This window comes from Schistocerca gregaria, chromosome X (genome assembly GCF_023897955.1).
Source record: "Schistocerca gregaria isolate iqSchGreg1 chromosome X, iqSchGreg1.2, whole genome shotgun sequence".
Lineage (NCBI taxonomy): Eukaryota > Metazoa > Arthropoda > Insecta > Orthoptera > Acrididae > Schistocerca > Schistocerca gregaria.
In genome coordinates this window covers 385,318,708-385,342,348 of record NC_064931.1, presented here as the reverse complement: position 1 = coordinate 385,342,348, position 23,641 = coordinate 385,318,708, and the positions used below count along the sequence as shown (strand labels likewise).

General features: G+C 42.6%; 1 protein-coding gene across 1 annotated transcript in view; it reads left to right on the top strand.

Annotated features, from left to right (window-relative positions):
- The first annotated feature begins 9,246 nt into the window (after positions 1-9,246).
- LOC126298076 (tachykinin-like peptides receptor 86C) overlaps positions 9,247-23,641 on the top strand; it is a 198,129-nt gene continuing 183,734 nt past the window's right edge. Inside the window, exon 1 of the mRNA XM_049989395.1 lies at positions 9,247-9,448. Within this exon, the coding sequence (XP_049845352.1) occupies positions 9,247-9,448 (202 nt within the window). The remainder of the gene's footprint in view (positions 9,449-23,641) is intronic.

Here is a 23,641-nt window from a genome sequence, read left to right as displayed (position 1 = left end):
GACAGCAGCTAAAACACCTACTGGGGCATCCTTATTTGTAGAAGGTCGTGGTTGACGTTTCACATGTGGCTGAACACTTCCTGTTTCCTTAAATACCGTAACTATCCGGCGAACGGTCCGGACACTTGGATGATGTCGTCCAGGATACCTAACAGCATACATAGCGCACGCCAGTTGGGCATTTTGATCACAATCGCCATACATCAACACGATATCGACCTTTTCCGCAATTGGCAAACGGCCCATTTTAACACGGGTAATGTATCACGTAGCAAATACCGTCCGCACTGGTGGAAGGTTACGTGATACCACGTACTTATACGTTTGTGACTATTACAGCGCCATCTGTCACAAAGCGAAAAAAGTGGTCCAGCTAAAACATTCATATTTCTTTACGTAACACACGAATATGTAATAAAAAATGAAAGTTCCCAGTTAAGAAAACGCAGTTGATATCCGTTTTACCCATGGCAGCGCCATCTAGCGGGCCAGCCATGGCTCCATCTGGTTTCCCCCTTCAAGCGAGACGAGTTTCGTTCTGTCCTTTTTTCGTTTGATGCTTATTTCGTGAGATATTTGGCCCGGTCACTATCAATGGACCACCCTGTATACGAGGGTGGTTCAATAAGTAATGCCCCAGATTTTTTCTCGGAACATATTTATTGTTAAGAGTCAGAATTTGGTGACAATATACATCAACATGTCTTGTTCATGTCCTAATTTTCCACTTTGTCTCCATCACGTCCTATAGCTGTAGGTCAACGTTATGGAAGAGCATGTATTCCTGCTGGTAACAGCTCTTGCCCTGTCGGCGTATCCATTGATACTCCCGTCATCTTCAAAGTGTGTTCCCCGTAGAGAATCTTTAAGTGGCCCAAAGAGATGAAGTCCGAGTGTGCCAGGTGTGGACTGTAGGGTGGATGAGGCAGTGATGTCCAACCCAATTTAGTGATGTGTTCCCGAGTTCTCAGACTTGTATATGGGCGTGCATTATCGTGTTGGAACAAGATTTCTTCCGGATTAATTTCCGATCGAACACGTCAGAAACGGTTCTTGAGTTTATTTAGAGTCTTTATATATGCCTCTGAATTGATGGTTGACCCTGTTGGCACCAAATCCACTAGAACGGCGCCATCAGAAACCCAGGAGCCTGTCACCATGACTTTTCCGTTAGGGGGGGGGGGTTGCCTTGAATTTCTTCTTTTGTGGTGAATGAGGATGAGGCCACTCCTTGGACTGCCTTTTTGTTTCTTTTTCTGCACACAACAATTCAATAACAGCACGCTCCTTGTAACGTGAGTCGTACAGACGCTGTACTACGACTCAGCCATCTGCCAGAACGGTTCGAAACTTCACCAGTGCACAGAACAAACATCAAATGTGAAGCACCAACAAGGCAACAAGACGTTCATCTATGTATATTATTGGATTTTTAAAAAATGTGAGGCATTACTTACTGAACGACCCTCGTATATTTTCTCTGGGCCTTTGTCCCGCTCCAATGCGGGGTCGGCCGTGTTATTACAGATTTGGCACTGTTAGTTGCAGCGGGTGGCCCGATGCCTTTCCTGCCGTCACCTCAAACCGCCCGGGACGTAAGTAGTGTACCCCAGCTGTCTGTGTTGAGTGTCAGCCATTAAATAGTGCGAACGTTTTCGAATGTCTTTGAGTCGTGTAACTGAGGCGGATCTTGGGGACCAGCCCGATATTTACCTAGCGGGATGTGGAAAACCGCCTGAGAACCACAGCCGACCCTCGGTCCGCCGGGCGGATTCGATCTGGGGCCTGCGCGCCTACCCGAATCCAGTAAGCAGCGCATTAGCGCTGTGGGCTACCCTGGCGGGTGAACGACCCTCGTATACAGTATATACACTTACTCTAGCTGTAGCAGACAGCACGTGCTCAACACGACAGGATGTATCCCTGGTTGGCAGCATCTCGTAAACAGGGAACATGGCACAATGCGATCAAAATTTGTGACACATAACGCATTGTTTCACTCTCTGCTGTTCAGTTCTTCGACTGCTAAGCTCCGGCGCTCTTTCTGCTACGGTTGTGTATTGTCATAACAGAAAAATATAACTTTTTTAAAGGAAAAGTTAATTTTTGCTCTGATTTATAAAACATAAAAGTATTGGGAAAATAGTTACAGATAAAGGAGTTTGGTATATGAACAAAGTTAACTGCTTCTGCATATAACTATTTATATCTCTGGTTGAAATTTTAAATATAAGTACTGGTTTTTACGGAAATCATGTTTAGCTTGTGGGGAAGTAATGGTTCAAAAAATGACTCTAAGCAGTATGGAACTTAACATTTGAGGTCATCAGTCCCCTAGGCTTAGAACTACTTAAACCTAACTAACCTAAGGACATCACACACATCCATGCCCGAGGCAGGATTCGTACCTGCGACCGTAGCAGCAGCGCATTCCTGGACTGAAGTGCCTAGAACCATTCGGCCACAGCGGCCTGCCGTTTTGGGAACTAATGTATTCACAGTTACGAAAGTGTATTTTTACTTGAAAGAATCAAATCTATTACCAAAATATTTTGAAACTTATATTGATTTCGGCACAGTTTCTTCCGTAGAACTGTTTACGGCTGTTTCGTAGTTAATATACGCCGATTACGGAACTTTACCTTACGGTGAAAAATTGATTTAAAGAGCTAAATAATAGAAGACTGTACCGTTCTTGTGCTGTTTTTCTTATCGGATACCAGAGATATGCTCACTTAAGAAATAACCAGGTGATTAATTCTCACGCACGTACGCCAATGAAGGGGGCAGCATATGCTCCACCCGTGCATTGTAACATGCTTATATCCTCATCTGCATTATTCATAAGGTGGTCGAGACTCTGCTGCTGAAACCTCTCCCACTTCCCGACGGCGTCCGTCCTGAGATCGTCCAGTGTGAGGAGGAAGGTCCGTGCAATAACAGACTGCAAGTTTCAAACGACCCCAAAAATAATGTGTCTCCTGGTACGGCTTGCCATTCGATTCGATTGATGCCTGCCACCAGGAGGAAGATGTTCGCCAGGTTCTTGACGTGTGTTGAAGCATTATCGTCTTGAGAGACGAACCCTTCTCCAAAAAATTGTCTAAAACGCTGAAAAGTAGGTTGCAAGATACTGTCTGAGTACTGCCCAGCCCTCAAGTCATCCTCGACAGCGATGACAGGCTTCCGACATCCGTACGTGATACCGGTCCAAAATGAGATCGACCTACCTCACTGCTAAACCAGTGATACTGCATCCTGAGACGTGTGTTGGCACCTGGCTGCCACCACGCACTCCTATGACTATCAGTAAGTTTCAGACAAATTTTACACTTGTCACTGAAGAGAACGTGATGTTACTGGCTTAGGCTATGTTCCAGTAGTTATCATACCCGATTTTCTATACCATTGCACTGGGACATTTGTACTGTTCTTCGCAATAGGGGCCAAAATAATCGTGTGGAGATGGTTGCGTAGTGTCTGGGTCAACACACCCCTTCTTGTTGCCTGCTAGAAGGCAGTGCAAAGTTTTATTTTATTATCTTTGATGTTTCTATGAACCACAATTAGTTGTTAGCTGCCATCAGTTGGTGTTGTTGAACGCGGACGACCACTAGGATTCAGATCTTCAGTGTTTTGTGTCTCACGATAGCAGCTGATTGTTCGAATGACGTCCCAAATGTCTCCGCCAATTAGACAAGCAACTTCTGTGATGACAACCGTTCTTGCCGTAAAGTGACGCTGTCCACGCGGTGAGCACTGTATACCTCTTCGAGATATGTCGACAGCTTGATCGTTCACGAATAGTTGTACAGAGTGCTCTATTGAACTGCACTCACAAGGAAACAATCGAATCTGACATGTGGAAACCTGCCCTGAAATTTTTTATGTAGCAAGAATGGACGGAAACGTACACAATATGAAAATTTTAGCTACTAAGACGCAATGTAAGTATTTAAGAAATGCTTAAAATTGCCAAATTCATAGCTCACCAGGCTCTTGGAGAAATGTACACCTCTACCCTAGCTGTAGCAGAGAGCGCATGCACCACATGGTAGGCACATATGCTTGGTTGACGGCACATCGGTAAACAGATATCACAACACAATGTAATCATCGTTTCTAAAGCTAATTTCAGTTCTCATTGATACTTTGTCTGACGCAATTGTTCCTAGCTACAGTCGTTCGAATTTGCAACTCATTTAGTATCGATAATAATTAGCAGTCCGTGTTGCTAAATATTAACAATCGAGATATAGTTGATTTTTTATTTATCTGTTTTGTTTGTTTCTTTGTATGTACTTGCTAATAGCATCTGTGTTTATGCAGGTAGCAGAGTTTCGTAGTAATGTGGAATCGAATTCCAACTTTGCAAAGATGAAATATGAAGAACGTGATATGCAGTCGAAATTACATACTTCTCCTGAAGACCTACATGTGCCTTATTTATTAGTTAATTTCTTATACATTCGTTAGAATGATGTCGACGTTTCCATTAGAAAATGCGGTGACATTAGAAGGAGCAGGAAATAGCTCTGACGGTTCCATGATTTGTGGTTCGAACTACGATTGTTGTGGTATGTAAAGTCCAGAACAAAAACGTAGTACTTTCGTAGCCGAAACATATTCAATAATAGCTTTAAGTGACAAAGAAAAGGATGCAAATTTTCTGGTTAAACGAAGGAGGGAGATATCATTAAAAGACTATACTATAGAGGAATTAGTAGGTGATGTGAAGATGAAGCTTCTTGGTACGTATGTAGCCAATGATTCATGCTTCGTGCAGAAACGGAGTGCAAACTGCACTTTATGAATTCGTATAGAAATGTGCAATTAATGAATGCTACGACATATTCACAGACAACAATGATAGTGGTAAGTATCAGTAGTTTACTGTCTTCGTAGCTTTATATCTCTCTTCAGGAACGTGAAGGCAAATTAGGACCAAAAACGGTTTAGTGACAAAAATCTTGTAATCGATGTAGTAAAATCTGGAAAATGGGAAAGAACAATTTTCAGTATTACATCCGAAACTTCATCTTACCAGTCGCAGAAAAAAATTCATTGCTTTTGTTGGACTCTTGGCCTGGACATAATGACATCCCTGTTTTTTGCAGTGTGATGAAAAGACTGTTAATATAATTCGCATTCCACCTGGAACTAATAGTGTGATTCAGTCGCTCTATAGAGAAGTTTTTTCGACAGTATAAACACTTTTTAAAAAATTGTCAGACAATATAATTTCCGACAGCTCTTTGTCAGTTCAGGTTCAACAGCGGAACAGTATTCTTAAACTTTAGTCGTTTGTGCATTGTCAGTCTGCATCACATAAAACATATTTACGATTTATGCCTTGTACGCAGCACAATATGCAGAACAAGGCCACGACCATTTCTTACTGCATCACATTTAAGTGTAAATAAAACTGATAATTACTGTGACGTGCCTGAATGCTCTCATTTTTCTTTTTTTTAGGTGTGGTTTAAGTGCTTAAAATTCACGTGTGTGAACTTTAAACTTCATACTACGCAACGCTACCTTCGCTTGTCACGGCTGCGTCTGCTTATTTGCCGATTTGGGCGCTTTACAGGAAGATCTGTAGAAACCGCTACTATAAGCGGTTCGTCGTGCGGCTAAAATATGTAACTTTAACACTTAAAAAAATAATACTTGCAGTGCGCCTTAGAATCTAAAATTTTGATAGTGCATTTCTTTCGGTGTATTATTCCTGTGTGAAAAACTTCAAGTTAGGTGACGACATGTCAGACTGGACCATTCCATTGTGAGGATGCAGCTGTACTTTTAGTACCATTGCAGGCAGCAACCTGACGGTCACACAGCCGAACGTCTCCTCTCGACCATGCCCTCGATGCAGCTGCTAGTCGTCTGCTAGATATCATGTGGCCTCTCTCAACTGCATGAGGCTGGGACACAGTATTACCCCACCCACCTATATAAATTCAAAATCAGCACATCTGGCACTGTGATCAGGACCCATCGGCGGTGGCTGATCTGAACCACGTCATATTGGCATCTACTAAGTACTTGGCCGCACAAGCGATCCTATACAAGAAATTGGTTGCGAGGGGCTATCCCTTCCCCATAAGCGTGACTGCTTTGATTCAGCGATTCGATATAGTGTATTTGGTCGCGAACTATTTAAAAGACGTCGGTATCCAGCTTTGACCTCGAAGTTGCTGTAAATCGTGTCCTCCCATGGAACCAGCCTAGTTAAAAAACTGGAACATCTGTGGTGGTTAAGCTCCTATGGGACCAAATTGCTGAGGGCATCGGTCCCTAGGCTCACACACTACTTAATCTTGCTTAAAATAACATACACTAAGGACAACACGCACACCCATGCCCGAGGAAGGACTTGAACCTCCGACGGGGGGAGCCGCGCGAAACGTGGCAAGGTGCCTCAGATCGCATGGCTGCCCCGGGCGGCGACATCTGTTTGTGGTTTTACTTTGCATTGAGAACTTATCTTAGTAAATGACGCTGTTTCCCACCTTTCAGTTATAGGTTGCTGTGGATGTATTCTCTGGAGCCGGCTCATTTACATACCTAGGACGTAATTTTGTGTTTTTAATTTGTATTATAACTCACCTCTGAACTTCACGACGCTCTTATTGTTGTTGAACTGTAAGAATTGGACTAATGTTAGCTGGAAACTGTTGTAACTGCTGCTGACTGTATGGTGCTTATCCTGTTGCATTTTTATTTTACTTTAAGGACTTGCGTTTTCACTCGACTTCTTTTTATTGTGCTACTATGAAAATTGCAATTATGTTAACATGTCACTTTTGTCACTACCGTTAGCTGTATAGTCTTTGCTACCCAAAGCTAAAAACAAAGAAATAAATAGAAATACTTGGGTGAGACTACGTAGCGATTTCTTGTGGTCAAAAGTTTTGAGAAAGAGTTTTCCGATCAAAAACACACGAACTATGCACATCATCAGGGTGGCGTAGTTACAAAAAACTGAGTATTCATATCACATTTTTTAAATATTTAGAACCTCACCACTTGTTTGGAATGAAACATATTTACAATTTGGGTTTGCTTCATCTAAAACAGGCCGTTACAAAAGATATTGACGACAGATGTTTACAAACAGATTTTTTTTTTTTACTATTTCCGTTTATATCTCGAACTGCTATCTGCTTGCGCATTTACAGTTTCTTCCTGTCTTGGTGAGTGATGGACTTTGCCTAATGTTATGTTGGTTTGTGGCACATCTCATTTCTTTACGTGAAATACGGCGAAATATGACACCGCTGGTGTTTACTTGCGTTCACCTGGGAAGACTCGTCTCTATGTTTCGTGTATGTTGTGTTGCAACGTTTTAGTTTTTGTTTTCGCTATATCTTGGCAACACTACACACACAAAACTTAGAGATGTGTGTTATTCCAGGTGAAAGTGGACAAATACTAATGCTGCTATATTGTATTCTACATCAAGTACTGTGTTGTGCCGCAAAACGACATATTAGACCGAAAACATCAGTGCGTAATGCAGGAATACTTGGGAAATGTGCAAGCAGATGACACTTCCAGATGTAAGCTGAAATGAAGAAGAAAAAGGGAGCATTTGTAATGAACTGTTTAAGATCTAGAAAGCAAACCAAAATTGTAAATATGTTTCACTCCAGACCAATGATCACTTTAAATCAATAAAACTAAACGAGTATGGTGGTAGCTACCAAGACAAAACAAGTATAAACCAACGGCGGTTTCTACGGTCAAACAGGTGAAGAATTATATGAGAAATTTTCTTGAGGTACTAACTGTGGCATGAAAACCTCAACGCATCTACCAGTGAAAACATGAAAGGCCCGCCCACCGAGACGCTAAAATCTGGAATCATTAACAACAACTTTTAATCAGTGCTGCAAATGAGAGTTTAAATTTGTTAAATGATTATGCCATCCCTTCTTGCTAGAGAAACTTCATAATTACAAATGGGAAACACAAAACAGTAGGTATTCTAGAGTACTAATTCAATTCGTTAGCTGGTTTTTGGCTTACGAGGTCATCATCAAATCTTAACAGACTATCATCATTTAATGTTAATGTTTTTCTCATTTGTTCCCTTTATATTTATTTACGGTTAAACACTTTCTATTATGTTACTACTGCACTGTCAAATATGATGTTTACAGACTGATCATAATTAAACTTTCGCTATTTGAGTCAGTGTAGACGGAAAACGATATTTACAATATCGGTACCCCACTTAATAGGAATGTCGCTTAGACTGTCAGCTGCAGCCTTTGCGTTGCCAGTTGCTGTCATGATTTGCCATTAGGAGCCGGTTCAGGTACGGGGGCGTAGCTTTAAAACACAAGCATGAGCGTGCATTACAGTGGCAGACAGTCAACACGGTGAGTAGATCATTACTCTAGAGCTGTTTTATCAAAACAATAGTAATAGTGCTGATTCTCTTGGCGAGAATCGACGCATTAACGGAATACGTAGAGGACCTCTTTCCGCACCAGGGATGAAGAGCGTGATTCGGAGGTTCTCATTAACAGGTGATTTGGGAATTGCTCCTGCGAGAAGCCGACGGCCAATGGCGCCACCAATTTTTGAAGAAGTTACTGTTTCCATGGCTAAAAATGTTGGACGCAATGTGCGATTTTCAAGCACTGCACGTGCTGCGTCACGACAGCTGAACATTCCAGGATCCACCGTTTGAACAATGCTGCGAAAATTGTGAAATGGTATGTCCGATGTAGTTTCAAGCTGTCGTCACAGGAAGCAACGTTTGTAACACGGAATGTAAACACTGTACGCAATTAGCAAATGTAACAATCTCATGTGGAAATTAAAATGAGTTTCTTTAAATGCTTTTTTCGTTATTTTTCTTCCGCATGTCCTTGTAAATATTTTCACAAAGTTTCTTTGTCCTATAGTCACTCATTTGTCATGGAGGATCTCTCAAGTATTTTAACCGCCCTGTGCTTTCTGTTTCCACCTCACTCTCGTTGTGTAAATCCTTGTTCACTGTTGTTCTCCAGTATTATATGCCTTTGATGACTACAGTCAGCTAGTCTGATGATGGACTTGTAAGATGAAAACCTTTTAACGAAATGTTGCAAAACATCCACAATCGTGTGCTTTTCATTTATGAGATTTTAAGAAAGTTATTTTTATATGTTCCTACGACCATTTTGTTCCCAGGTGGTCCGTGTGATGATAGCGACCCATTGACAAGGCATCAGATGTGAGGGGGTAGCTACAATGGATGAGTACGACGAGTGGCTGAACTGCTCGTGGAAGGCGGGCTACAAGTCGAACTCGAGCGCGCCGGTCTGTCCGTGGCTGGCGCAGTCGCGGCCCTACCAGCTGCACTGGGCGCTCAAACTCGCCTGGAGCCTGCTGTACGGCACTATGCTACTCGTCGCTGCCGCCGGCAATGCCACCGTCATCTGGATAGTGCTCGGTGAGTTGAGTAGCTGAAGTGTTCACTCTAGTTTTATGGCAATCATACGACTGGAAGGTGTTTGTTACATCATATACGCGGGCGATTATTAAACTGAACTGTGTGCACTGGAAACTATGTTTAATAACTTTGATGAAATAATAGATCGCTCAAGTTAAACACAGTTTATGCTTTCACTTGTAGCCAGTTTGTGGTCTCCCATAGATATCTTTGGTCCGCCAGTGTGTATGACTACTTTGCGGAGGACCTGGGTTCGATTTCCTGTAATGCCAGGTAGTTTTCCTTGTTGAGAAAACTGGTACAGGGTCGACCCAGCTTTGTGATGTCAATTGAGGAGCTACTTGAGCATTAAGTGGTGTCTCCAAGATCTAGAAGGCTGATAAGGGCCAGGACAGAGGTACGCTGACTCCACGCTACTCCACACTCCTCCCTCCAACATCCAATGACGCAACTGGCAGAGGATGACACGGCGGTCGGCCGGCCCAGACTGTCCATCAGGCCAGAACGTGGAGCTTTGCTCTTACGTCAGTTTCTCTCAATCCAGTATCATTCATCGCGCTTAGTCACGTAAGTCAGTTTCTTTTAACTATTTCACGATACGAATATTTCACTTATTTGTTTACGTCACCTGACATTGTTCAAGACTTCTTCCAACACTCATCTTTTTTACGCAGTAGCCTAAAATCTTCATTCTCTATGTGCTATTAATTAATGGCTGTACTACTAATATGACCCTGAAATCTTCGAACCGCTCAAAATTCACATTGTTCACTCGTTTGCTTCACAAAACTACGTCCATGAATATGTAATCATGAAAACGGCTCAAATATTTCTCAGATGTAGTTTAAAACCCACTATACCTCAAAATTAAACTTTTGTCCGCGCTTCTGGGGCACAGCCCGACCGTCACCCTTTACCATTGGCCACCGACTGACAAACTCCGACGTCTCGAGAGCAGTGTCAGTCTTCCTGGGAATCCCCGGCTAAATTCCAGAACCTTCTACAATATCAGTGATACCAGAGCCACCGTAAATTGACCGCTACTTTAGATCTTTCTACATCTACAGTCACAGCTACATGATTACTCTGCAATTCACAATGAAGTGCCTGGGACAGAGTTCATCGAAACACCTTCAAGCTATTTCTCTACAGTTCCAATCTCGAAAGGTCCGCGGGAAAAACGAGCACTTATATCTTTCTGTACGAACTCAGATTTTTTTAAAATTTTATCATGATGATCATTATTCCCTTTGTAGAAGAGCGACAAGGGAATATTTTCGCAGTCGGAGTAGGAAATTGGTGATCGAAATTTCATGAGAAGATCCTGCTGCAACTAAAAACGCCTTCGTTTTAATGATTGCCTTCCCAATTCCCCTAATAATGTCCACGGGACTCTCTCCACTATAATTAAACTCTGTCCAAACAGGCCTCAGAAGGCCAACCGGTACCGACCGACCGACGACCCATCTTCAGCCGATAGGCATCGCTGGATTGGATATGCAGGGGTAGGTGAGTAGTGGGGCAAAGTTCGCACCACCCCACTTTCCATTGTTGCCAAATTTATTCAAGATGGGGGCGATGACACCATCCCAGATGGCGTCATGTAGACTTGCCAAAAGCACATGACATGACATAACCCCCAGAAAAAATGGCTGGAATTTTGAATTTTGGCGGGAAAATAGGGCAATTGGGCTACCTCAACTAATCTAACCCTCCAGAAGAAATTGGCGCCAAATTCAAATTTCAACACGATAATGCCTGCAAAACCATACTTTTCTTTATTATTATTGATTATCATTTATTATCATTTATTATTATTTATTATTATTATTATTGGTCTGCCTCTACTAGAAAAATCGCGCAAAATTCAGATTCCAGCACGATAATGGCGGCAAAACAGTACTTCTCTTTATTATTGTTGATTATCATTCATTACCATTCATCATTTATTATTATTATTGGTCTACCTCCTCTAGAAAATCGTGCAAAATTCAAATTCCAGCACGATAATGGCGGCAAAACCGTACTTCTCTTTATTATTGTTGATTATCATTCATTATCATTCATATATATTATTATTATTGGTCTACCTCCACTAGAAAAATCGTGCGAAATTCAAATTCCAGCACGATAATGGCGGCAAAACCGTACTTCTCTTTATTATCGTTGATTATCATTCATTATCATTCATCATTTATTATTATTATTGGTCTACCTCCACTAGAAAATTCGTGCAAAATTCAAATTCCAGCACGATAATGGCGGCAAAACCGTACTTCTCTTTGTTATTGTTGATTATCATTCATTATCATTCATCATTTATTATTATTATTATTATTGGTCTACCTCCACAAGAAAATTGCCTCAAATTCAAATTCCAATACGATATTGTCTCGAAAACTGTACTTCTATTTCTAATTATCATTTATTATTATTTATTCAAGATCTTACATCCATAACAAAAATCCATCACAAGTTCAAATCCCAACACCATAATCGATCATACGTACGAAATAGTCCACATCCTACGAACTTTAGCAGTCACTTATCTTTTTTCACTGCTAACCTATAAAAATCATGTCAAATAATAAATGGCACTTATGGTAACATAAGTCACATTCTTTAATTTTGCAGGGGGAAAGGGACTGGAGTCTTCATTTCAAGCAGTACGGTCATCACTTGTTCTCCAACACAATCAGTACACATCTTTGAGATCGGAGCAACACCCAGTGCAGTGACCACGACATCTGCACTCCAGCTGAATTAGTTCAAATCGTCGCCAGCCTCTAGCCCCGCCAGCCAGCGCACGGGCCGTTGCCGACGGCGGTCGCGTGAGGCGGCTGCTCGCGCGCTGGATTGGCGGCGCACTGAGGCTGGCCCGCGCTAGCCGCTGGACCAGCGATCACTCCCACATCGTAAACACGTTTTTGCTGGACACACTGGAACTTGCCGAGGTTGACGTCACAACGGTCCCTTGTTCGTTCACCACGTGTATTCGTCGCCTCCGCACGTTTCCCGCCAAAATTGTTTGCCTAGGAGCAGAATCACACAACGGTCGGCCGTTCAGTTCAGCACGTGGTTCGAGAAAGAACGCCCTGCCACACTTTTGGAGCGAAGGTTCTTTTCCTGGACACGTTGAAACCTGGCAATGCCGACCGTTTGCCATCCTCTACATGTCTTTGTGCGACCGAGAACCCTCTCCACGTGTGCCAAAACTCACTTAATGATAAAAAATCATTCTTCCTTTCTAAGAATAGATGAGTATGCATTTAGAACAAATAGACAAACATAATTCCAATCAGAAGGCATACATATAATTAAAAAAGGAAGACATCAATTTAGGTTATCCAACATTTATGTAGATGTCCTAATGATACAGTCGTAGATGAGTCGTGTCATGCACTCGCTCATTCCTTCAACACAAGCTTTCACAGAACTTGTCCTACTTATATGCCACCCACCCTGTTATAATAATTTTTTACAAGCATTTACGCCCCCACACTCAATCCAGCTTAATAGAACATAATAATTCCTTTTTCCACAGATAGTCATATTCGGTGAACAATTAAACATACTAAATTACGCATACATGTAGTCAAATAAACAAATACTTTCACTGACATACACACCCCTCTCACTGAGGATAGGTCATACGCTCCTCTTTCGAACACGTTATGCACTTTATGATCGCTTCTATAGTAACCTTAAAAAAAAGTTACGTCCCGCCTTTCGAATGCGCTCAGCGCCACTCAGAAACGAGTAATAGCAGCCATGTGGCACACGTTTCAAGTAAGGATAACGCCGCGCCTTACCGTGTAAAGGTTTCATTTTATATATTCAGTCACTTCACCATGTTTCTTCCTGAAAAGACATGACACATTAGTTCCCTCTCCATAGGGTTTCCGCTGAGTCGCCATTACCTACCGTCCAGCGCCAGACCTGTGCCAACCCTTGCCACGACCGCTAGGCCGCTCTGCCTGGAGACCAGCCTCACTCACCTTGCTTGGCCACACTACGGCAACTCGCCTGCCACCAATTGACTCATATAATTCTTAGTGGACTTTCCACATATAACGTCACAGCTGGACATGTATTCGAGAGGGAGCAGGTTGAAATAATGGTTCGGCCATCCAGATTTAGGTTTTCCATGGTTTCTCTAAATCACTTTAGGCAAATACCAGCAAGGTTCCTTTGAAAGAGCACAGCTGATTTCCTTTTTCAGTCTTCCCCAATCCCCACTTGTTTCCCATCTCTAGTATCTTCGTTGTTGACGAGACGCAAATTTTCCTTACGTCTTCTTTCTGCATAGGGAGCGGAAAACAAAATAAAATCTTCGTTTTTCTGATAATTTTATTTTTGTAAATGGGAGATTAGATTCATTTAGTGCTGTCCTGTCGCCAGCATACTGTGAAAACCGTATTTAAAATGTATCTGCTGCCACAAATAGCACCTTTCGTTTCGCTGCAAATGTCTGCTAACCAACCAGCGGTCATCAGCTGCACAGTGGAATAATATCTATTTGTTCGCGGATGATATTGAGGAACACAGTTCCTCATCTGACAGCTGATTATTGTTAGGAGTGAGAAATTTGAGGCGTGATGTCACGCCGGCGGGAACACCGCGGGAAGAACGAAAGTGTCTAGTTTATAATGCAGATACTAATTTCATGGATCGTGTTCCATAAGCTGTAGGCCCCGCATCTCGTTAGCGATAACTGTGTGTTGGGGCTGACAAGTTAATCGGATCTGTCAGAACAAAACACTGTAATGAAGGCGCTCATTTATATTTTCACATGTATGTTTATGAAAAACTGAAATCGGAAAATTTTTACTTAATGTTATTTCGTCACCTCGCCTCTCCTGGGTGGTTAAGGTTTCTTACTGGTACAAAATTTTACGCAAATGGAGGCAGATCACGAGGCTGATTAAGTTTAGAAACTTACGATGAACTAACGCCAAAAATCCACGATATAACCAAACCAACGCTAGCCATAAATAAATGGCACCGATCTGGAGGTTATTTGTAGCAGATTGTGTTTCGCTATGACATCAGCTATCGATAAAGATGATGGCTCAGAAGAATCATTCTGCGTAGTGTAGTGAAAAAGCTACACTGAAAGTGTTACCTTTAATGAGGAAAGATCGACTGATCAAATGAAGAAATATGATTTGGGGCAGCAGTAGATCGTGAAGGTAAGATAATATCGGTGCGTGTTAGGTTAGGAGTGTGGTTCGGTGGATCTCGCTTGTCACCCCTCCCCTCCCTCCCCCCCCCCCCCCCCCCCACACACACACATCGCCTCACAAACTCTACTCCTTATTACTCCAGTCTTTCTTCACTTTTCTCCCGATCCACAGCTGTTCTGATTAGACTGTCCATTCCACTCAATAGGTCCTGCAATTCTTCATCATTTTCACTGAGGACATCATATAATTCTTATCTGGCGCAAACAGTCGGCATACGGACAGATACAGAAAATTTCACTGATTTGCGCACTCAGATTGCTATGTAACCCTGACTCATTTAATTTCATAATCGGTAAAAGGACTTTCACACACATACGTTGACTGAAATATTTTGTCATGTTTGCAACGTCATTAAGGAGATGTGGTAGAACGTAGACCTTCTATGCAGTTTTAATGTAAAAGAAAAAGTCTGTTAAACGGGAATTACATTACAGATCAGTCAGTTACATCTGCAAATGTGCAAGGGCGCTTTGAACTGGAAAGGCCAACGCTGTCGAAAACAGATGTAAGGTGGGCAGTGTTCTCAGAAGTTTGGAAAAATATCTTTGTAATTCTTTCAAGACCACAACGAATTGTCATATATCACGTACCTTTAATGCCAGGAGTTTTGGGAAATGTATGGCGTTTTTCCTGGAATTTGTCCCTTCCAAAATATGATTTTCTTTTTAAATGCAGCCGCATCAAATCATAAATAATTTGTTTTTCACCTTGAAATGTCTTATTGTGGGCAGTGGGCAGTCAACTCCATTTAAAATGCGAGGTCTGCAATTCATTCCGTATGTTATAATTTTCGTTCTGCACTCCTTTTTCCTTCATAAATTCGAAAATACACTACTGGCCACTAAAATTTGCTACACCACGAAGATGATGTGCTAAAGACGCGAAATTTAACCGATAGGAAGAAGATGCTGTGATCTGCAAATGATTAGCTTTCCAAAGCATTCACATAAGGCTGGCGCCGGTGGTGACACCTACAACGTGCTGACATGAGGAAATTTTCCAACCGATTTCTCATACACAAACAGCAGCTGACCGGCGCTGCATCGTCACGTTGTTGTGATGCCTCGTGTAAGGAGGAGAAATGCGTACCATCACGTTTCCGACTTTGATAAAGGTCGGATTGTAGCCTATCGCGATTGCAGTTTATCCTATCGCGACATTGTTGCTCGCGTTGGTCAAGATCCAATGACTATTAGCAGAATATGGAATCGGTGGGTTCCGGAGCGTAATACGGAACGCCGTTCTGTATCACTCGTCATGATGGTATGGGGTATCACTGGTTATCCGTCTTGGTCACCTCTTGTTCGCATTGACAGCACTTTGAACAGTGGACGTTACATTTCAAATGTGTTACGAACCGTGACTCTGCCCTTCATTCGATCCCTGCGAAACCCTACATTTCAGCTGGATAATGCACGACCGCATGTTGCAGGTCCTGTACGGGACTATCTGGATACAGAAAATTTTCGACTGCTGCCCTGACCAGGACATTCTACAGATCTCTCACCAATTGAAAACGTCTGGTCAATGGTGGCCGAGCAACTGGCTCGTCACAATACGCCAGTCACTACTCTTGATGAACTGTGGTATCGTGTTGAAGCTGTATGGGCGTCTGTACCTGTACACGCCATCCAAGCAGTGTTTGACTCAATGCCCAGGCGTAAAAAGGCCGTTATTACGGCCAGAGGTGGTTGTTCTGGGCACTGATGTCTATGCACCCAGATTGCGTGAAAATGTAATCACATGTCAGTTCTAGTGTAATATATTTGTCCAATGAATACCCGTTTATCATCTGCATTTGTTCTTGGTGTAGCAATTTTAATGGCCAGTAGTGTAGTACCCACGCATGGCCTGCACGTCATGCTGGCGAGCAGTTTGTCACGCCATGGCCGACCCTGCTGTAAGCGGACTGGCTATCACACAGATGGTATAAACAGACTCTTTATTAGAAGAAATGTATTCACAGTTGCGAATACGATTACATTTCATCCCCACAATTTATTGGTGACATATGAAAATTCGGGCTGGACCAGGACTCGAACAAGAATTTCGTGCTTTACGTAAGCGGTCGCTTTAATCACTTAGCCTATCCATGCAGCCTCTCGGACCGACCCAAAGCCCCGCAAGTCACTTTATGTCCACGTCCTGCACTCGCACAGTTGCAGTCACGCTCGCACAGTGAGGTACTTACCTATTATTTCGGAAATTTGTGGTAAGGTCTTATGGGACCAAACTGCTGAGGTCATCGGTCCTTAGGCTTACACACTACTTAATCTAACTTTAACTTACGCTAAGTAACACACACACACATTCCCGGGGGGGACTCGAACCTCCGACGGGGGGAGCCGCGCGAATTACTTATTATTGTCGCGGTCTGTCTGGGCATGAAATACTATTTTGCAGTGTCCAGTGTTTTACGTTGTACAGCAATGACATGCATGCATTTCTGAATAAATTGGGCATCTGAAGTCTAATCATATTCATAACTGCGAATAAACTTTTATTTTATTTTATACAGTTGCAGATCGTAGTAGTGACCGTTCCTTCAGACATGCTGTCCTGTGTATCTGGTAATCATCACGATGAAAATGATACTACTAGTTGCTAATTTCACTTAGCTCGGGCATGTGACGTCTATTCACCCACAAATATCGTTCTTACTGTTCTTCCCAGTCACTGTGGTTATATGGTGCAGTGAAACTGATGAATATTCTCTAGAATTGGGCACACGTTTGAAGTAAAGTTATGAGCCACAGTATAAAGGCAGACTGGTATACTGTTGTCATAAGCATAGTTAATGTTTCTGTCTGTCCATACTTTAGTAGAAGGTTATTGTTATTAAAAGCGATTATGTATCATTCTGTGAACAACTCTCTGCCGCACTGTCGACACTTTGCGTAATGCTCCGGAGCAAAAGACCCTCATAAGCAGTCAGTGAACAATATTGAAGTCCCTTTAGAACAAACGCACAGTCTATTCCGGCATTAATCTCGTCGTTTCAATTCATATCCACGGTGCAATCGATTGGTACTGGTCGTCAGGTACTTACTGTTTCTCTCTGCATTAAACTTCATCTGGTATACACCGATCGTCCATAAATTTCCGAGACTGATTTTATTCTTGGTGCATAAGCGACTACAGCGGAGTAGCTACGTTGTCAGTTTGAACTAACATCTGTGAGCAACAGATGTGCACTCGATTAGTCAGTTGTGAGCAGGCAGAGCTAAGTAGTGGACGTGCGGCCATAGTGTGTCAACGTTGTTGTGTCGCAAATCTTAATGGAGCAACATCTCTAAATCAAGGGTTCAAGACATTCTTCACAGTGTTTTGAAGAAGAGAAAACAGTGCAGAGCTTGTCCAACACACCTTGATTTCCGAACAAAAAGAACAACACATGAACGCCTGACGCGACTTGGTTGAAATGCAAAACCCTGGAAAAAGTCATTAAGGATGACGAGATTTGGTGTTACCAATACGAACTACCAACAAAACGGCAAAGTGAAGAAATGCACAGGAAAGGTCAACGTTTTGACGGCAAACTGACATTCAATGTGATGCGAGAGTTTAATAAAATCCCAAAGAATAACTTTTATGTCAGTTTCACACGATTCTATGAACGTTCTGTGCTGTACTCAAGTGGTGGAAGACTATGTAGAATATGTGAAGTATTAAAACGACCACCTCGGCTGTTCTTTCTTTATTATTAATCTAGTCTCGAAACCTTTTGGATTGGCACAGTATATTAGTTACGTTGCACCCCGAATGCACAAACACGAATGACACTTTCAATCTTGTTTCGACGTATCACTTGACACAAAACTGACGTAATTACCTACCGTCCGCTCGTTTTGCCATGACGTCTGTTAAATGTGATAACTCCACCATTGTTTCGGCGCCAGCAGGAACACTTGGCTCGACTCACAACTCAAAGCTTCATTCAGTCACAGTCAGAATCAGTACTCGGTAACTTCGATTTTAACAGAGCTTTCAGCAGACCGTCATCCACCTGAGCGATATTTTTGGTGTTAAGGCTCGTTTTTATTTTCTTTTAAGATTCAGTTATCTCTAAACGTGCAAAATACTTGAAACAAGTACTAATTTGGCCACCCTGTCGTTTTAAGGGTGTCGCTATCGATATCCTTGTCAAAGTCACACCAACACCCAAGAAAGGAAACGGGAATAATTCCTTGAATTACAGACCCGTATCACTAAACTCGATTTGAAATAGAGTTTTAGAACATATTCTGTTTTCGAACTTTATGAATCACCTCAAGAAAATTATTTATTGGCAAATAGTCAGCACAAATTCATAAAATATCGTTCTTGTTAGATACACCTAGCTCTTTATTCCCATGAGGTAATGAGTGGTATCGACAGGGGATGTTACTGATTCCGTAGTTTTAGATTTTCAGACGGCTTTTGACACCGTTCCTCACAAGCGTCTTCTGATCAAATTGCGTGATTATTGGGTATAGCCTCAGTTGTTCCACTGGATTCGTGAGTTCTTGTCAGAATGGTCACATTCCGTAGTAACTGACGGAAATTTATCGAGTAAAACGCAAGTAATATCTGGAGCTCCCCAAGGAAGTGTTATAGGCACTCTGCTGTTCCTGAACTACATAACCGATAATCTGATCAGTCCTCCCACATTGTTTGCAGGTGATGATGTCATTTACCTTCCCGTAAAGTCATCAGATGACCAAAAACTAATGCAAAATGATTTAAGCAAGATATCAGTATGGTGAGAAAAGTGGTAGGTGGCTCTAAATAATGAAAAGTGTGAAGTCACACACACATGTGTACTAAAAGAAATCCGCTAAATTTCGGTTACACGATAAATCACACAAATTCAAAGACTGCAAAAATTCAACTAAGTACTAAGGATTACAATTACAAATAACGAAAATAATAACGATCACATAGATACCTTGTGAATAATGCAAACCAAAGTCTGCGATTTACTCGGAGAACACTTTTAAAGTGCAACAGGTGTCCTAAAGCGATACCCTACACCCAGATTGTACCCACTAATCTAGAGTAAAGCTGTGTGGTGCGGCATCCGCATCAGATGGGACTGACGGAGGACATCGCAAAAATTGAAAGAAGGTTCACCTCGTTTTGTATTGTCGAGAAATAGGGAGAAAGAGTCAACGGCCTTGCCGCAGTAGGACCACCGGTTATCGTCAGATCACCGAAGTTAAGCAATATTGGGCTTGGCTGGGTGGCTCTCCAAGTCTTGTACTGGATGACCATCTGAGTCTGCAGAGCGTTCTTGGTAAGCCCTTGTTAGGCCAATGCAGAAGCTACTTGCTTAACAAGTAGCAGCTAAGGTCACGAAACCTGACAATTGCCGAAGAGTGGTAAACAGACCCCGTAAGTAGTGGGGCGAGGTTCGTACCACCCCACTTTCCATTGTTGCCAAATTTATTCAATATGGTTGCGATGACGTCATCCAAGATGGCGTGGTGTAGACTTGGCAACAGCACATGACGTGATCCAAGATGGCGGCTTTTGGTGGGGAAATAGGCCAAGTGTACTATGTACACTAAACGAACCCCCAGAAAAAATTGCGGGAACTTTGAATTTTGGCGGGAAAATAGGCCAATTGGGCTACCTCCAATAACCTAACCCTCCAGAAGAAATTGGCGCGAAATTCAAATCCAACACGATATGGCTTGCAAAACCATACTTTTCTTTATTATTATTGATTATCATTTATTATTATTATTTATTATTATTATTATTATTATTATTATTAGTCTACCTCTACTAGAAAATTCGCGCAAAATTCAAATTCCAGCACGATAATGGCGGCAAAACCGTACTTCTCTTTATTATTGTTGATTATCATTCATTATCATTCATCATTTATTATTATTATTGGTCTACCTCCACTAGAAAATTCGTGCAAAATTCAAATTCCAGCACGATAATGGCGGCAAAACCGTACTTCTCTTTATTATTGTTGATTATCATTCATTATCATTCATCATTTATTATTATTATTGGTCTACCTCCACAAGAAAATTGCCTCAAATTCAAATTCCAATACGATATTGTCTCGAAAACTGTACTTCTATTTCTAATTATCATTTATTATTATTTATTCAAGATCTTACATCCATAACAAAAATCCATCACAAGTTCAAATCCCAACACCATAATCGATCATATGTACGAAATAATCCACATCCTACGAACTTTAGCAGTCACTTATCTTTTTTCACTGCTAACCTATCAAAATCATGTCATATAATAAATGGCACTTATAGTAACCTAAGTCACATTCTTTAATTTTGCAGTGGGAAAGGGACTGGAGTCTTCATTTCAAGCAGTACGGTCATCACTTGTTCTCCAATACTATCAGTACACATCTTCGAGATCGCAGCAACACCCAGTGCAGTGGCCACGACATCTGCACTCCAACTGAATTAGTTCAAATTGTCGCCAGCACCTATCCCCGCCAGCCAGCGCGCGGGCCGTTGCCGACGGCGGTCGCGTGAGGCGGCTGCTCGCGAGCTGGATTGGCGGCGCATTGGGGCCGGCCCGCGCTAGCCGCTGGACCAGCGATCGCTCCCACATCGTAAACATGTTTCCGCTGGACACGCTGGAACTTGCCGAGGTTGACGTCACAATGGTCCGTTTTACGTTCACCATATGTATTCGTCGCCTCAGCGCGTTTCCCTCCAAAATTGTTTGCCTAGGAGCGGAATCTCACAATAGTCAGCCGTTCGGCTCAGAACGTGGTTCGACAAAGAACGCCCTGCCATACTTTTAGCGCAAAAGTTGTTTTCGTGGACACGTTAAAACCTTTCAATGCCGACCATTCGCCATCCACCATGTGTCTTTGTGCGACCGGGAACGCCGTGCTACACCTTTGGCGCAAAAGTTGGCTCGAGAGTTGAATCCGCGATGACTGTACAAGAGCATGTTTAGTCGCCACGAAACCCCTCGCTATGATAATTGACTCACTCTCGCGCGCACGCGGTATAGCCGGACCCGCGCCACGCCTCCGCCCAGCGGACGTCTGACAACGTACGTCACACACCCTCAATTGCCCACTCCATACACGCGATGGACATAGTCTTCTGTAAATATGCTAACACCCACATCCCGCATCTAACCTATCAATTACCAAAGTACTTAATTCCATTTCAGTTTTAATCATATTAAATAATTCAATTTACAATTCCATATACATATGAAAATGTATTCAACTACCTTCTTTCAACTACTTTAGGAGGGCGAGACCGCCTCCTCCTCCTAGGAACCTTCACCGAGTTTGAATTCTGTCGGTGAAGGAAAGTCACTTGCACTTTCGCACTAGTACTAACCTCATCCATCCGACTACCACTTCCTCCAAGATGAGGCGCCCAGTGTGAAATCTGCCAGTAAACAAACCTCACTTGCGTCTTTCCTACCAATGAAAGAAAACTGCTGAAAACGAAGCGTACCACATCCACCACTTCCTAGGGGGCAGGTGGTAGAAGGACTCAGCCTGCACTAGGATGATGTAAGGAGGAAGGAGTGTACTTTATTTATTTCGGAGCAATTTATTTAGGGATGGAGTATATGTATCACAGACCACGCTCTGACATGTCCCCACAGCATACAAACCGGCAAACTACTCCTACATAACTCATGTATAAGGCTCTACACACACGCTTGCTAATTGTAAACCGTCAAAAAAGTCACTGCACAGCCTACAGACATGTGAAGCACACCTAAATAATTCTAAACATTCACGCCCATAGAACCAAAGAGCTCTTAATTTCGCTAAAAAAAAATCCATCTAAAATACCCTGCTCGCTAATCATCAACTTTCCAAAATCACACCCCTGTCTTTATTTAAACAACTAGATATAGACAGCACCACCACACTCTGTATTTGCTACTCAGTCGACGGCCCAGCTGACTTAGTACACAGAAACATCGACACAGTACATACCCCTGACATCGGATCATTTCCCAAGCACAGTTATCCATGATGTAGGCAAACAGCATGTTGTCCACTAGGTCTCAGTCCCACCACCACGCTACTCTTTCATCCTTTTCTTGACGTAAAGCAAGATCCTCTGCTTTAAACTTGCGCAAAAACCACTCAGACTGCAGTTTGCTGCTCGCGGAAATAAGGAAGGACTGCACTCTATTTATTTCGAGCCCTTTTATTTAGGCAGATAGTATATTTGTCACAAAACATCCGCACTGATCTGTCTGTGGTCATGTGACACAGCCCACAAACACGTTAACAACTCCTAATTTCAGCACACAATAGCAAACTGCTCTTGAATAATGTTATACACAATATCCGCAGACGAGCTCTGTACTCTTAAACACTCCAAATAATGCACAGCACAGTTCACAGACATGCTCGCAAAATAGTGCAACAGACGCGCCCAAACACCCTCACCCAATACCCTGCCCCCAGCTGCCAAACTGACGAAAAGTCTCTACTCGTACTCCCCCAAACATGACCTCCTCACAGTCGCATTCGTCTCTGACACCGGAGATATTCATATCACCTATGCCCCTTAGATTACTCTCCAAGGCAGGCCACGCGCGCGTACGGTCGGCGGGAAGGGGGGGGGGGGGGGGGGGCTGTTCCAGAGCCTCCAGCCAGGTTCAGCTTCCGCTCGCTCGTGATAGCCGACCACAAAGGCCACTCTCCTCTGACACATGTGAAAGCTGCATTGTTCTTCTCATGTATACCGCCGGCGTCTCAAGTTTGGACCTGCCTTCACGTCTATTGTCAGAATAGCCCATAGCTCGTTGATACACATGATTCAAGCCGCAGCGAAAACACTTACTACTCGCTTGCAACCGAGATGGTGACGGAAAATCAATCACTCTTACCTGCGCTGCAGGGGCGTGTAATGATTGACAGCACTCTATTTATTTTTTCAAACAACTTATTTAACCATACAGTATATCTATCACACTATCACAA